Source organism: Lates calcarifer, linkage group LG14, assembly GCF_001640805.2.
Source record: "Lates calcarifer isolate ASB-BC8 linkage group LG14, TLL_Latcal_v3, whole genome shotgun sequence".
Lineage (NCBI taxonomy): Eukaryota > Metazoa > Chordata > Actinopteri > Centropomidae > Lates > Lates calcarifer.
This window is the reverse complement of record NC_066846.1, coordinates 11,289,501-11,306,164: the sequence shown is the minus strand read 5'-3', so window position 1 is coordinate 11,306,164 and position 16,664 is coordinate 11,289,501. Positions and strand designations below refer to the sequence as shown.

The following is a 16,664-nucleotide window of genomic DNA, read 5'->3' as shown; positions in this document are numbered from 1 at the left end:
GTTTGTTTTCAGTGGTCTGTTTTCTTTCTGTCTGCACGTTTGAACTTTAACGTCACTGCTCTGATTTTGTGGCCAGGGTGTAAAATGTTAACATGTCCAGTTCTACTGTTCAGTTTCCAGATTCCCAGATTCTGCAGTTTCTCTTGACGAGTCACCGAATAGTAAAACTTAATTGTCCTCCTCACTGGTTCATTGCTTTAACATGAGGAACGGTTGATTAGTTTCTAAGGCAGAAGGACTGAAACCGCTCTCATTACCTGCACGTGCAGTTCAACTCTGAGTGATTGTGCAGGAAGTTGTGAGTTACGTTTTGTGTATTTCTTTTTCAGATAATTGAAAATTGCAACTCAGCTCTGTCTGAGAAAATCGACCGCATCGGTCTTTGTGCCGTCACCTGTTGAATGTGGATCTGAACTCGGTGGTCGCCGTTTTGTCAGCGATGATAATGTAACTGCTGCTGTGGACTGTTTTCTCAGTGTTGATCACCTAAAAACTCCGAGAGCTCATATTGGTTTAGGAAACGTTAAGAGCCCTGAACTTGTCATCTTGATGCTCTGAGATATTTGTGGTTGTAGCTCGTCTCAGCCAAACAAACTGTTTAGTAGTTATTTAAAAGTGACCTTTGAACCTCTCAACCCCACAGGCCTCTTGTTCCTTAAAACCAAAACCTGTTCTGCTCTGGAAAATCACTCCGTGCAGAGGAGATGTGCAGACCAGACAGAAACTTGTCGCACAGGAATTCTCTTTTTGGAGCAAAAACTCTGCTTCTTAAACTGCATCGTCCTTGTGTGCAAGAGTTTTAGCGACTGCAGTTTGTGCTTGTATTGGTGTAGAGAAAAAGACGGGTACATCTTTACAGAGAAGCAGGTACAGGTAAGTGACTCCTCTTTGTCTCATGGTTGAATTTTCTTATTTTAACAGCCATCTGTAAAAGCATGTGCCTTAAATAAATACATTTATTTCATGCAGCTTCATTTAAATCACTGAATGTATTGATGCTGGTTTTGAAAGATTTCATAACAGCAGCAAATAAAAAATAGAGAATGTTTTCCCCCTTATATTATAGACAGTTTTTTTTGTATCTTTTTGTTTGAAGTATTTCTGTAAATTGAAGGTGTAAGAATAAGTTGTTCAGTATACAGAATAGATTATAACGAAAACCTATTTTTTGTTTTTTTACATTTAAACCAACTGTTTTAATATTCTTTATTTTGTTGAAAGTAGTGATCCATTATGTAAATTTACTCAATTGTAAACAGTTCTGCTTTATTATAATAGTATTATCAGCACATCATATTTAAAGTTTTGAAAGTAGCATTTAACAAACTAGTATGTAACAAACATGTAGTTTGTTAGATTAATCTGTGACACATTTTTCACTGTTTTATTTTAAGTTGTTTTTTCCGTGTAACATTTTGCTTTGTAAAGTAACTGTCAGGTAATTGTAGCGGAGTGGAAAGTATGAAGTATCCCGCTGACATGCAGTCAAGCGGAAATGTGAAGTAGAAGTAACATTCCTGAGTAAAGTACAAGTAGCTCATAATTATACTTAATGACAGTACTTAAATAAATGCACTTTGCATTCCTCCTCTGCCTGACTGGAGACTTGCGCACCTTATTAGTGAAGGATTTTAGTGTTGGAGATTTAGAAATGTGAGTTGGCACCACTTAGGTGTTTGGTAAAAATGTACATTTTTATGACGTGTAGCAGGAAAAAAGAAAAGAGAGAAGGCGGCTGACTGGACATGAAGTGGAGGCAGTCTTTCCTTCTGTTACTCACAGGTAAATATAATGTCAAATTCTGTTGTTGATAATTACTACATCCCTCGAACCATCTTTCAAAACCCTGAACCACTGGTGTAAACTAATAAATGCCACTGTCCTCCATCCACAGGTCTGTGTGCTGTCACCCACGGCCTTCCTCCTCAGTACCACTTCGTCCGCAGCGCTCTGTCCTGGTCTAAGGCCTGGACGTACTGCAGACAGCAGCACTCCGACTTGGCCACCGTCTTTGACATAGAGGACGTGAACCGGCTGGTGAACACAGCTCAGTACTCCACCGGAGGCTTCACGGAGAGGGCCTGGATCGGGCTGCACGACAACCTCACCAGCTGGAGGTGGTCGTTTTCAGACAGCGGTTACTACGGAGACAAAGAGGCGGACTACAGGAACTGGGGTTTTGATCAGCCAGACAACTTCCTCGGGGAGCAGATGTGCGTGGAGATGTGGGGCGGAGGGGTGTGGCTTGACTCGAAGTGCTCCCTGAGACAACCCTTCATCTGCTATGATGGTCTCAGTTTAACTGGATTCATAGATGAACACACACTTCCTGCTTTGATGCACACTGACAGATCTTAAGAGCTTCTTTCTCTGATCTCTCTTTCTCATAGGAGCAACCAGTACCAATCAGCGTTTCATTTTTGTTGAGCAAGACATGAGCTGGGCTAATGCTCGACTGTACTGCCGGAAACACCACACAGACCTGGTTAGTATAAGAAACGAGGAGGAGAACAGGGAAATACAGCTCTTGGCCAAAAACAGAATCGTCTGGATTGGCCTTTATAGGTATGGAAACATGGTTTTTATCTGTCGTTAAAACATAATAAAAGGTGCTCCAGAATATTCTGCAACACATCTGTTTCTTTGTGCAGGACTCGGGAATGGTCAGACGGAAGTGACACCACCTACAGCTACTGGAAACCTGGACAGCCCGATAACGTCGGAGGGAGGCAGAGCTGTGTTGCGTCTGATCTGGGCAACGCAGGCCAGTGGTCGGATGAAGAGTGCAGCAGGGAGTTCGCTTTTGTCTGCCATGGGAAAAAAGGTGAGTGAGTCAGTGACGTAAAAGTAAGTAAGTATAATCAAAGTTACTCTTGGTAATCCACAGAGTCGACAAGTTCTGATTTTCTTTAAGAAAAGAGGTTTGTTTTCTTGTTATTTTATTTTAACACTGCAGATGAAACTCCAGTTTTGGCCACCACTACCACAGCTACTACATCTGCCACCACCACAGCGACCAAAATAACGACCACTAAAGGAGACTCAACCAGTACAAAGATAACTTCTATTATGTTGTAGTGAGACATTAAAGAAACCAGTTCAGCAGTAACTATCTTCAACTGTTTGATTAATATATGTTGATTACCCATGTCTCCATTTTGCAGATGAAACTTCAAACAAGTCAGGTTTGTTCACCACCACAGTGACTCCAAATAAAAGAACCACCACTGAGATTAGATCAACCACTGGTCATGTCAGTGCAGAGATGATCTCATCTGAGCAGCCTTCAACCTCAGAGGTGGACCAAACAAGAACCATTCCCAGTGAGTACAATTATTTGTATTTTTATTGGTGGTGTTAATATCAGATCCTGTGAATACCAAGTCTCCATTTTGCAGATGAAACTCCAAACCAGACTGTTTTGTCCTCTACCACCACTTCAAGAGACTCAGCCCGAACAGACTTTACCTCATCTGCACATCAAGCTACATCCACACCTGGTGAGAGAAATGCAGTTTATTCTTTTTCATTACTCACAGCTAGAATCAGACCAACAGCTAAAATGTGGCTCTTGTTGCTGGGGATCATCCATACAGATGTAGTCATAACATATTATAGTATGTAGTCCAAAGGAGTCAAGGCTGGTGGAAATGAAATGGGCCTGAGAAGTGGGCTCAGGAAAAACCGAACCAGTCCACAGGTTTTCAATGTCATAAGGTCTCAGAGTTGGAAGTGGTGACTCTCATTCTACTATTTGAGTAGGAAACATGTTCTCTATCACACTGTGTGATAAAATACATATCTACAGTTAAATGTGTCTCCATTTAGCAGAACACACTCCATACAAATCACATCACTCCACCGCCTTCACCTTCAACCCAAACACAAGGAGGACCACTGATGTACAGTTGATCACAAGTCATCCGAGTCCAGAGGTTACCTCATTTGAGCAGCACATTACTGGTGGGTGTATTAATCTGGATATACATATATAATGTTGATTGTTTTGGTGGTAATGTGGTACCCAGTAAAAACCATATCTCTTTTTTGCAGATGAATCTCCAAGCCAGCGATTTTTGTCCACCATTAAAATGACCACCACTAAGGGAGACTCAACATCTCAGCAGTATTTAACTCCGAAGGTGGATAAGACAAGACGTGGTGAGGAAACTGATGATTTTAAACACAAGTTAAATATGACACGCTAGAAAGTCTCTGCAACTAATTCAGCTTTCTTCTTCGACTGATGCTGATCACGACTGATTGTTGTTCTATTAATCTTGTGCCTTGCAATGGTTGTGCCAAAAGTCAACCCAATATCAGATCTGAAAACATGAACTAAAGAAGATCTAGTCTTCAGAGCCAGAGTTGAGAGTGGACTTCTGTTAGGTTTCCTGAAGACGTTTCACCTCTCATCCCAAAGGCTTCCTCAGTTCTAGAAACTGGTTGGGGAGTCCCAGGTGTTAAACCTCTTTGCGGTGGTCCTGAGAGACATTAAACCACCCAGATATCATGTGAGTTGTTAGGGTCTCATGGCTTGAGGTGTGAATGGGGGTTAAATCGCCTGGGTAAGGATCTCAAGACTGCGTTATAGGTGGCTGATAGTTGGTGTTGTAGCCCACAACCTCTAATGACTCACATAACGACAGGGTCGGTTAATGAGACTCTCAGGACCACGTCCCAGAGACTCCCCAACCAGTTTCTAGAACTGAGGAAGTCTTTTGGATGAGAAGTGAAACATCTTCAAGAAACCTAAAAGAAGTCAACTCTATTTCAACTCTGGCACTTATGACTACAATGACCTGGATGACTGAGAACCTGCATAGACTTAAAGAAGATATATGTGTGTGTTTCTAAAGTCAATGCATGTTTTCCTAAGCAGAGCATGTGATCAACCTGGGAGTGACATTCACCTCTAAGATACAGCTGAGTGAAGATGACATTGAAGAGCTGGTGTTAGTTGAGGTAAGATACACAGAGTTAAGATCAGTCACAAAATGCCACCTGGACTTTGCTACATTTGCTGAATTAAACTTTTTGTACCATGGCAGTTTCACAATCTACTGATAGAAATGGGACTTCCTACGAGCATCAAGGTGGGCTTGAGGAGACCCTGAAAATAATGAGAAACCTGCTGACTAAGACAGATGAATAAAGGAAGCACTGGTGAAGAGATGAAGAAGGGAGAGGGAGTGATTTATTTAATGTTTAATAAAAGATACAGTCTTGAAATGGATGTTGAATTTCTTCATGTTTGGCCTTCTTTGCTATCCAGCAAATGCCCCAAAATGTCTAGCTATTCCTTTGACGAATCCTCAGTTATTATTTGTATTTTCAGAAGATATCTGGTAAGTTAATTGTTTTTTTTTTTGTTGTTGTTTGTTTTTGCTGTTTTACTTTTTTTCCTTTTAGTCAGACTTGTCTAGTTTGTCTTGGCTTGTAGTATCTTTTTGTGCACATTAAAACAGCAACGTTAAAAAATTAAATTAGAGCATGCACAAAAAGTGTTTAAGTGTCAAAGTCTGTTTAAAACCTGAAATGAGTCATGTTTATTGGCAGTGACAGACAGACAGGATAAAGTGTATACAATGCTTTCTTCGTAATGACTCGGAGGATTATTACAATCTTCAATAAAACAATAAACAGGTAGTGTATAATGTAGTTCACATCATATGATCCAGAGGCTGCCAACTGGGGATCTGTTCATGGCACCACAACCTGTTCACTAGTGTTAAACAATAATAGTAGGAGGTCCAGCAGGTATAAGTTCAGTTCAGGTCACAAACAGGTTCAGAGAAACAGAGAGACAGATCTTCACTTTTATCAGGATTCAAACTACACAGGTAAGACAAGACACCGGACTTCTTTCTGTACTTTACTGTTCAAATGTTTAACATAAGATGTTGTTTCCATTCAGAAGTGTATGGCCAAATTAACAATATCTTTCTGAAGTAGATTCAGTTGATTTTTTCACTGGTATCAGCCTTTTAAATGTGTTTTTGTTATATTAAAGCAACATTATGTAACTATTTTAAATCCGAACAACAACTTCAGAATAATTTTTGATGACTGTATTGTAATAGCTCTTGTTCTGTGTAACTGTAGTGATCAGGCACAAATCTCCCACTAACTGAGTGATAGTCAGCAGCTTAACCTGCCGGAGTAAGGTCCAGCAAGTTCAAGAGTAATGCTGAATTGTAGACCAGTTAAAACGTTTTTGCGATCATTAAAAACCAGAGTTCATCTTCGATATCCAGCAAGGAAACTTTGAAAATGTAGAGAATTTTGTTTTTGTTTGTGAGTTTGGTGTGTCCGTTTGGGATCACGGACTTTTTCTTTTATGGTTGTTGTATGCATGGTCATCGATTTGTTACTAATCAGTGCTTTTCCGTCTTTAAAAGAAAGGATGAATGACTCTGTAGCTCTCCATGGTGCCAGCCGCCTCCTCAGCACCGACCCAGGCGACAGATTCTTCGTCAGGAACAACAACGCTCTCGGCTTTCTCCTGGGTGGTCTTTGCTTCGGTGTCCTTACACTCCTGGCCTTCCTGTTTGCTGCGTGCTGCAAGAAAGTCAACACCAAACACCTGACAGTGTTCAAGGTGTCTCTGATCTTCGCTGCCCTCCTCCAGTCGCTGTCCACTCCCGCGGTGGCGGTGGTGCTGTGGGGCTCCACCTGCCATTTGAAACACTGCGACAAACTGCTGGCCGTGTGGTTCGCGTCCAGACGATGCGGAACACTTCTGCACCTCTTGGTGGTCCTGGAGTTCATCCTGACCAGTCAGCCGCGCGAGGGCGCTAAAACTTTACCGGTCTATGTGTCTCTGACCCGTAGTCCTCACATTGGATCTCATCTGCATTCTTTTCTTTCAGGTTACAGAAGCTGCTGTGTTTCTGGGAACCGTGTCCATCATTCTGGTTTTGGCTATTATTGTTGCAGCCTGCATGTCGGGCATTAAAGGCTTGGACCTAGTTCTTAGGCCAAGCTTGGTGTCCTTCTTAACTTATGGTCCTAGTTTTGTGGCAGAGTGCATGCTCCTTGATAATGATTATGCTCCTGGACACCTCGTAGAGACTTTTTTATGTGTGACAAACATGCGTCTGATAGTAGACGGATATCTGTGCTGGATTACCTGCAGGGACACCAGAACAGAGACTCCACAGGTGGTAGAGATCGGGCAGGTGAACCCCGATTCCCTCGGACAGGCTCAGATCTGACATGCTGAGGACACTGAAAGCGCATTACACAGAGAGCAGCATTTTTGTTACATCCAAGACCTGAAAGTCTGAATTAATAATAGTCTACAAGGATTTTGTGCCTCTATAAATAACTTTTATCTTTTGAGTTTTGAATGGTTGACTGATTAAAAAAAACAAGAAGAAATTTGAGAATGTCACGTTGGGTTTTGTACAAGGTTGAATGTTTTTCCTGTGTTTTTAAAATTGTGTCTGTCACATGCAGTCAACGCCCAACTTTTTAATATGAGGTGAAGAGGACAGTAAGTCAGGTTTGAAATATAACAAAGGTCAAAGGGCTTTAGATTTCATGATCTGGAGCAGATTGTAAAACCTTAATTATCTTTCTTTATATTTAAGTGATACATTCAGACATTTGCAAACAAGACTAAGCGTTGACAGCCATGCAAGGAGCTCTGTGACACTATTACTACTAATAGTATTTACAAATGATCACCTAACAAAGAGCAGAGGTCCAGAACTGAGACCTGGCAAGTTTTGTTAGTAGCAGGAGACTTTGCTTTATCTATAAAAATGACTGAATGCTGATGTGGTGCAATAATCGTACACTAAAATTTCAAGGACAATAAAAAACTTCATCATAAAAAATTGAGACTCTTCTCTCAGTGTGTAGTGAGACAAACAAGCAGCTCACCTGGTCTTTTCAAAACAAAGATGTAGTTTTGACTCCTCAGACAAACATTGACTGACGGTAACCAAATGTCCTGTCCAGACTGTCATGTACACATTGCAGTGGTCTACTGCAAACCAAAACATATGGAGGAACGTCTCTTACACACACATTTGTGTGAGGACTGACATGATTAAGAAGTGAGACAGAGCTCACACGCTTCGTTCATAACACACACACCACAACTCTAAGCTTTACCTTAATCTCTGCGTCTTTACTGTGGCCTCTCACTTTGCACCAGCATCCCTGTGTCTGAGCATCTTAAACTCACAAAGATGGAAGTGAGCAAACAAAAACACACAACCATTTACTTGTGGTCACGGACCATTTAGCATCCAAACTCAGCGTCAGGGCAGGAGATGCTCGAGTAAATTTTCTTCTAAGTGAGGACACAGAGAGTGGAGGTGAGACCACTGTAACAGAAGTACAGGGATATTTTGTGTTCTTATAGTTGTTATATATTTTAAAGAAGACACGTGGAATTTGTCTTTTTACTGCAGATCATGGAGGGAAGTTTAAAGAAACTTCTTTTCTTTGGTTTGTACTTTTTTCCTCATCAACTTTGATTAAAAAAATAAGCAAAATTTTAATTATTTACTCAGGATATATACTTTCATTTGTATCCTTGTTCATGTGTGTTCTATTTTGACAGTGATTTTTTAAAAATCTTCTAATTCACAGGGATTTTTCTAAACACTCTGGAGGTCACACAACAGACAGGTAAGAAAAAACTAGTAACTTAAACGTAATTTTTGATCGACAGATAGTAAATTAAGAAGAAAATAACAATTTTGCAATGATTGTTTTAGAAATCAGAATGTATTTTTCTGCCTTCCCAGACATCTAAACTCCTGAACTGTAACTTTATGCTGTTTGCTTTCCTTTATAGATTTCTGATAGATAACTGAAAGAGTTCTGTGATTTATGATCTTATTTTTAAATGATGTTCAGAATTAAATAAAAAATCTGTAGAGTAAATTATGAATTAAACTAGTTGGCAACACCTTTTTTCAGCCCAGAGTAGTTTCTGCTGGGTTTTCATATTGCCTCCAACAACCATCCAACAGATTATAGTGGCTGGACAGAGCAATGTTCAGAGAGACTTAAGAAAATCAACCTGAAATGATTAAAGTGGGAAATTAAGCGTGTGCAGAAATGAATGGAAAGCTGTCGTATAGACAAATAAGAAAAATATGAACACTTACACTTTGCACTGAACCAGAAATGTTAGTGTACATGATATGTAGATGTAGATGTTGACATATTATTCACCTCATAGAGTACACGTACTACATCCATGAGTACATCCTCATCACTAACTTGAAGATGAGCTGGGTGGAGGCTCAGGGCTATTGCAGAGCAGAGTACGGGGACCTGGCCACCATATCTAGTGAGAACACCAACAGCAGAATCCACAACATGACAAAGGACTTGGACGCTGCCTTCTGGATCGGTCTGTACGACGATGTCAACAGCTGGAACTGGTCTCTGGTGGGTGAGCAGTTCTACGACGGAGTGAGGACGGACTTCAGGCAGTGGCAGGCAGGTCAGCCGGACAATGCAGGGTCAGTGGAGCACTGTGCCTCCATGACGGAGGACGGCCTCTGGAGGGACTACAGCTGCACGCTCGTCAAAAGGCCTCTCATTTGTTTCAGAGGTGAGCTGCACCTTGAAACCGGGTGCTTTGTTACGGATCTTTTGAATAAAGATTTTTGGTTTTTATTCACAAATTATATCCAGTTTGTTCTACCTTGCTGTTTTTCTCTCCATGTAGATAAAGCAGATGATCAGTATGTGCTGGTGACTGAGACAAAGACTTGGTTCGAGGCTCAGAGCTACTGCAGGCAGCACTACACAGATCTGGTCAGCGTGAGGAGCCCGGCTGAGAATGAGGAGTTGACGAGCAGGCTGCAGGGAAACGCAGCCGTGCAGGAGGCCTGGATCGGCCTGCGCAGAGACGCCTGGAAGTGGTCGGATGGCAGCAGCTCCTCGTTCAGGTGGTGGTGCGGGTCCCAGCCCGATAACGAAAACAACACTCAGGCTTGTGTTAATATGCAAAGAGGGAGATGGAACGACTCGAAATGCGAGACCAGTTTCAACTTCCTCTGCCAAAGTAAGCTCAAAGACTGCAGATATGTTCTCCTTTAAAGCTCAGTTTCTAATTGCTGGGTGGAGGACTGGTGGATGGAGGTGTGCGTCTAGCAGCACACTGAAAATATGTTACATGCACTCGCTACACTTTGTAGGGCATTTTAATAAGGTGAAGCACAGACTGATATAAATTAAAGTTTCACACTCGCTGCCAGTGACATTTACTCACTGAGGGAGGGCGCTGGTGAGCCACTAAACAAAAAGACTCACACTGGACAGAGACTGTTACACAAGCGCTCCATCCACGTTTACTGCAAATATCTAACACCCATTCCCACCTGTTGGTACAGTCTACAGCTCCCCCTGCTGGTCATTTCCTACAGTTCAAGTTATCTGGGACAGAGAGAAAGGGTGTAAGACAGGGGTGTCACTTGCAGCAGGAGGTGTGTAATACCTTCTGTAGACGTTTCAGATAATGCCTACTGAATAGTGAACCTTTTTTTTATTTTCCTCTTCAAAGCCCTTTGTGATATTACTGTTGAAAAGCGCTCTAAAAATGAAATTAATTATGGATTATCTTGGTCAATCTACATTCATGTCAACATTTTCCTGCTATACAGGCAGAGCAGAATCAGACACTGTCAGCTGCAAGAAAAACCCTGAAACAAAAGAAGCTAAATCAGTTTCTGGTTGACATTTTGACTCCTCTCTTCATTCTCCTCTCCTTCTTGTCATTGTTCTTACAGGAATAACTGAAGTGACCCCAGCTCCTCTGACTGAATACACCACCATCAAACACGGTAAACTGTTTAATCCCTATCTATCTATCTATCTATCTATCTATCTATCTATCTATCTATCTATCATGATAAGAATAGCATGTTAAGATTATAGTATTATATGAATTTTGTATTTTTTAAGAACGTCTTTTGCTTTTTTTTCTTTTTAAAAAATAATTTCAATTTCCAGGTCCTCTGAGAAGGACTACAGTGAAGATGAGGATTCTGACTGATGCTAACCTCAAAGATCCAACCACCAGACAGCCACTCTTACAGCAGGTACAGGAAGCAGCTGTGAAATATTTAATTATTTCCATTCAACTTATAGTATAACAACAAAGAGCTTTCATCTTTCCTTTTTTCTTTAGTTGGAGGCAGAGCTGAACATACAGGGCTCAGTTAATGTCAGGCTGCTGAGTTTAAGGACAGAGCCACAGCCACAAAACAGAGGTACCGATTCCAACAGGAACGAAATTTGTATCGTTTGATATTGTTGGACTTTTCATTGATTTTGTTTTAATCATCATAATCACAGTGATGTGTATATACTGTATGTTACTTCATCTGATCGCTGCTGTGTCTTTCTCCAACAGATGAATGTGGACAGGTCATTAACATCAATTAAACCTCATTCAGAGTTTTAACTTTGAACGGGTCCAGAGTGACGACCTGATGACAATTACAGCAACTCCCTTCCTCTTTTTATTAGAAAAACAAGTTTGTATTCCTTTGTTGTACACAGTTTGGAGGTTTGATTCCTAAATTACTGCAGTGGTTGTTTGTTTGTTTTTCTGTCTGAACTATCTACTTCATATAATCCTCTAAAAATGCTAAAAATGAGTGTGTGACGCAGAATCCTGACAGAATTTACTGTGGAATTCATTAGATATGCATCTTTTGTAATCATGTTTCCTGTTTTACAGCAACAGGGCGACATGGTAAATGGAATGTGTAGTCAATAAATGAAAAATGTTGATCAATCTAAAACACTGGAGAATCTTATTGCTCAATGACAACATCACTCCCCAGTGGCAGGGGCCTCCCCCAGCATGACTGGATCAATCAGTCTGGGATCTGGGGGACCTTAGCGGTCAATGCTTTTGTCGTGTTCCTTGAGTCATTTCTGAGCAGTGCTGTTTGCCAAGGGGGTCAACATTGTGACCCTGTGTGTGTTGCATTGTGCATATCACAGTGCCATCCCATTTATTTGCACGTGTACTTGATATGATTTTCCTGTACATGTGCAAAGTTTGGTTAATCAAATGAAAAAATCAAATTTGAGCTGAAAAGTCAGCATGGAGGACGCCAGCGGAGAAAATCTGTCTTGTTTAAACAAAACTTTAGGAGCACTTGATTTGAATGGTCTTTACTGAGGAACAGTGTGCACCTCATACAAATCAGTGGCAGGCTTAACTCACTATAGGTTATTTTAGATATCCATTAACCTACTTAACTAGGATTTTGTCTACAGGATAGTAACATCAAAATAATTCAAAATGCAAAACACCTTAATTTTTCTCCTGAAAATCAATAACTATATGGATGTATTTCAATAAAAACAAAAATATATTGTGAAATATTAATAACAAGGCCTTTAGATATCAGTGTATTTAATATTCAATGTAATTTTCCCTAAACATGAATAAGAAAAATAAAACCAAGACAAAAAGTTTAATGTTTCCCAGCTGTGAATTGCTTTGTGCATTGCATTGTGGGTAAAACGTATACATTAAAAAGACTTTCTGGGTCACCAGGGCAGGACTGTAAATATTATAATAGGAATGTGGTTTGCATTTATTTGCATAGTTCAATTGATTATCACTGGAAGGAAGGGCAACACAGTCATTTGAGTGAAAGCTCATTTTTGATTAAGAGGTTTTAAAACATGCTTTATCTTAACCCTTAATGTGAAATTTATATTCCTAAAAACTTCCTGTAGATCATGGAGTGGAGTTTCAAATACATGTTTATCTGGGGTAAGTCACATAGAAATATATATATGTTTGAATTAGTCCTTTTGTTTGGTTTTTTAAATGGTGGTAGATAACTTAATTCCTTAAATGACAGTGTGGCTCATTCACAGATTAAATCCTGGATGGTGAAGACAAATTTTACCTTAATTAATTAATTAGATTTTGTCAAAGAGTGAGCCACATTTTGAGACTATAATGTGTTTGAAAGCCACAAGGAAATCCATGCTCAGTTTATATAATATTTAACTTTATTTCCAGGATCTGTCCTTCTCAGTTTGAGGATTACCCATCAGACAGGTAAGAAAATATTTTGTATGGAAAGCTGTGGTGGAAGAAATCCTCATATCCTTTACTTAAGTATAAATTAAATACAAGTTCATTCATTACAAGTAAAAGTCCTGCTTTCAAAATTGTGAGTTGAGTGTTGTAAGCAGCACTTTACTATTGTAGCTGGTTGAGGTGAAGCTAGTTTTAACTACTTAATACAGTTTGGTACTCACGCTTTGGTTATGAGATGATTAATAGGATAGGAAAGAGGAAACAAAGTTCTGCTGCACAAATTTTGTTTTGTGCTTTTGTTTGTTAATTTTTTCACTCTTTTTCATCTCTGGTTATTCAGGATATGTACAGGCCTTGAATAGTCTTAAAAAAGGAAGAAAAAAGAATTAAGCTCAGTTTCTTATTCTTTTTCTCAAAAAAATGTAATCACGAACTGCCGGGAGACCTTATACATAATTAAAGAACAATAATATAAAGTCCGTAAGCCTTTGTTTTTGTTTTTTTGTTTTTTTTGGTCTTCCTCACCCTAGATGAGATGAGATATTCCGGTTAGGCTTGGCTGGTCCACCATTTTGGTATAAACTGAAATATCCCAACAATCTGTTGCAGATCTTTTGCAGGCACTCTTTTGTGCACTTTGGTGATGAACCAATCCAAAGCCTCTAGCATGGCTGTGGACACTTTGACTTGTTGAACTGTACTGAAGCTGTTACTGATTCTTTTTCAAGGTAACGTGGCACCGAGAGGAATAGCTATACTGTCCGAAAATTCACCTTCTGGAGTTTCACCACCTGATCCATATCTGGCCCTCGATGAAAACCTTATGCCAAGTACATTTGAAGAAACCTGCACCTCACTCCCACAACAAGACGACCCCTGGTGGCAGGTGGACTTGATGAGTATCTACCACATAACTGCTGTGTCTGTCGTCAGCATTGGAGACTGCTGCCCAGAGCAGCTGAATGGTGCTGAGATTCGCATCGGCCTCAAGAATGACACCAGCAACCACAGGTGGTTTATTAGGAACAAAACAGAACATACTACCATCCACTATTATTCTTTTTTTTCTCATTCACGCTTCCTCCTTCTGTCAGGTGTGGCATCATCACTGTTGTAGCAGGACAACGCAGCTACAAATTCCAGTGTGAAATAAAGGCGGGCCGCTTTGTTCACGTTATCCTTCCCGGACAAGCAAAGACTCTGACTGTTTGTGAAGTGCAGGTGTATGGTACTATTCTTGGTAAGTTTCACGCACCGTCAAAAAGTTTTAACATTAAAATGCATATCTGTTACACTGTGTGTTGCTTTTAGTGGTCATGTAATGTTGGAAGGGCAAAAAGAATGACAACAAAAGGAGTGTTGTGTTTCCATCTTTTCCTATCTGACTGTTTCCTCTACACCAGGGGTTTTCAAGGTCTTAGACTGTTCCTCATCACCACTGTACATCCTTTGAAAGGTCTTGATTACAAAAAATCTTAACCTTTCTAGTCTTAGTCTTTTGTTGTTGCTTTATAGGCCTTTTAAACACCTAGGGCCTCATTGTTTAACTGGCCTCAATCAAGAAGACATTGTTATCTTTCTTTCTTGTTATCTGTGTAGGATAATTTTACAGATGCTTTTTGTATTCACTGTCTTTAATTCCTTCATCCTCCCTAGAAAATGTGGCTTTGAGAGGAGTGGCTTTTCAATCCTCCTTAAGATGGAAAACTGCAGGTAAAGCCAGCAGTGTAATTGACGGTAATCGGATCAGCACCTGCAGCATAACTAAAAACGAACCCAGTCAATGGGTGAAAGTGGATCTACTGGCTCCCTACAATGTGACACTGATCCAGCTTTCCTTCAGTGAGAACAGCTATGGTGATGAGGTCTGGGTGGACGACACAAGGTAAATACACCGTGTGGTCTGTCAGAACATGCCCCCTGTGGATGGTAGAGGAGTCTGTAGTCCTCAAATTTACACTTTAAACAAACACAAATGCCCTATTTCCATCATGTGTTTTCATTTGTCTGACTGATTCTCTTTTGATTACATAATTTCACTGCACCCTCTGCTTTAATGGCAGCCAGCTCAAGTATTAACACCACCAACTGTTTATCCGGATGTGCCATCCATTTTTCATTAGTTATACTCCTTTTCCTTTGAGGGTCATGGGGTAGCTAGAGCCAACCCCAGATAACACTGGGTGAGAGGCAGGCTACCTTGAACAGGTCGCCAGTCTATCACAGGGCTGACATACAGAGACAAACAACTATTCAAATTCACATTCACATCTACAGGCATTTCAGAGCCACCGGTTAACCTAATCTGCATGTCTCTGGACTGTGGGAGGAGGCCTGAGTACTCTGAGGAAGAACATGCAAACTCCCCACAGACAAGCCCTGGCCCAACTGACCACAGTTATGAATAATAAAATAATTATTTTCTTTAAAGGTAAATAAAAGTAACATCATTTGCACCTTTTCTCTTTTTTTAATCTCTATCTAAGATGTTGGGTCCTGTCCAGCAGTTCAAATTCTCTGGTGACTCTGGATTGCGGTGGGATTGTGGGTCGCTATGTGACTGTGATGCATCCTGACATACCACTGGACTTGTGTGAGCTGGAGGTCTACAGCACTTGGGAGCATCCTGAAAACACATTCCCTCAGCGGCCCCTGCCCCACAGTAAACAGCAGTTTTATAAAAATTTTACAATGCAAATTTCCAACCAGAAAAGAATGAATCATCACATTTGCAGATGATACTGTCATTTACATTATTATCTTAAATATGGTTTTTAATTTGCTCAGTCAATGCTAATGGTGTATCAATTTTTCATAAATGTAAACAATAAATGTGAATTCAAGCTTGATACAGGCATTCATATCAGTCCTTCATCACACATTCACAAGTTTTGTCACTGATGATTTTTTTTCCGGTTTTAGGTTACTGCCTCGATGCGTCATGTAGCCGTGATCTCATTTTCATTCGTGACGAACCTAAGACGTGGTTTGAAAGTCCAGACCTACTGTAGAGAGAGGTACACAGACCAGGCCACCATCAAAGACGCTCGGGACATGAACAAGTTCATTGACAACATGGACAACAATGACAACGACATTTGGATTGGGCTGTATGAAGACGTCCTGTCCTGGAAGTGGTCTCTGTCAGATGAGGGTTACTATGAAGATGGTGAGGCTGAGTTCAGGAACTGGGATGCTGGTGAACCCAACAGTGGGAGTGGCATCCAGCACTGTGTAGGCATGCAACACACGGGTGAATGGAAAGCCCTGGACTGTGGATTACTGAACTTCTTCTTTTGCTTTGATGGTAAGTGTTATTCACATGCATTGTTCAGTTAGTTATATTATCTTGTGGAACTGCTGATGTGAGGAGGGACAAATTTAGACATTGTTAGTGTACATCAAAGATGATGTGGCAGTCAAGAATTTATTGATAGCCAAAAACCACTGTGCAATGTTAAAACAGCTTCACCAGTACTGTTGTTAACAAGTTGATCCATTGTTCTACCTGAATGTGAATTCATATTTTCAGCTAAACATGCTCATATTTATCATATATATTTCTGTGGTCACAGGCAGAGATGATGCCTCAGAGAGTAAAATTCTTGTGGAAACA

At 40.5% G+C, this 16,664-nt stretch overlaps 1 protein-coding gene across 1 annotated transcript; it reads left to right on the top strand.

Annotated features, from left to right (window-relative positions):
• The first annotated feature begins 9,087 nt into the window (after positions 1-9,087).
• LOC108890727 (uncharacterized) lies at positions 9,088-14,937 on the top strand. The gene is made up of 8 exons (XM_051075755.1): positions 9,088-9,583; positions 9,701-10,039; positions 10,764-10,817; positions 10,987-11,075; positions 11,165-11,246; positions 13,777-14,059; positions 14,143-14,288; positions 14,705-14,937. Exons 1-8 carry the CDS (start codon positions 9,253-9,255, stop codon positions 14,935-14,937), a joined length of 1,557 nt encoding a protein of 518 aa, XP_050931712.1. The 5' UTR covers positions 9,088-9,252.
• Positions 14,938-16,664: the final 1,727 nt, after the last annotated feature.

Excerpts from the sequence above, each read along its gene's own strand:
- LOC108890727 (XM_051075755.1), top strand. The coding sequence starts at position 9,253 with ATGAGCTGGGTGGAGGCTCAGGGCTATTGCAGAGCAGAGTACGGGGAC. Across the intron at positions 14,060-14,142 it reads AATGACACCAGCAACCACAG|GTGTGGCATCATCACTGTTG; the intron begins GTGGTTTATTAG and ends TCCTTCTGTCAG. Across the intron at positions 14,289-14,704 it reads GGTGTATGGTACTATTCTTG|AAAATGTGGCTTTGAGAGGA; the intron begins GTAAGTTTCACG and ends CATCCTCCCTAG.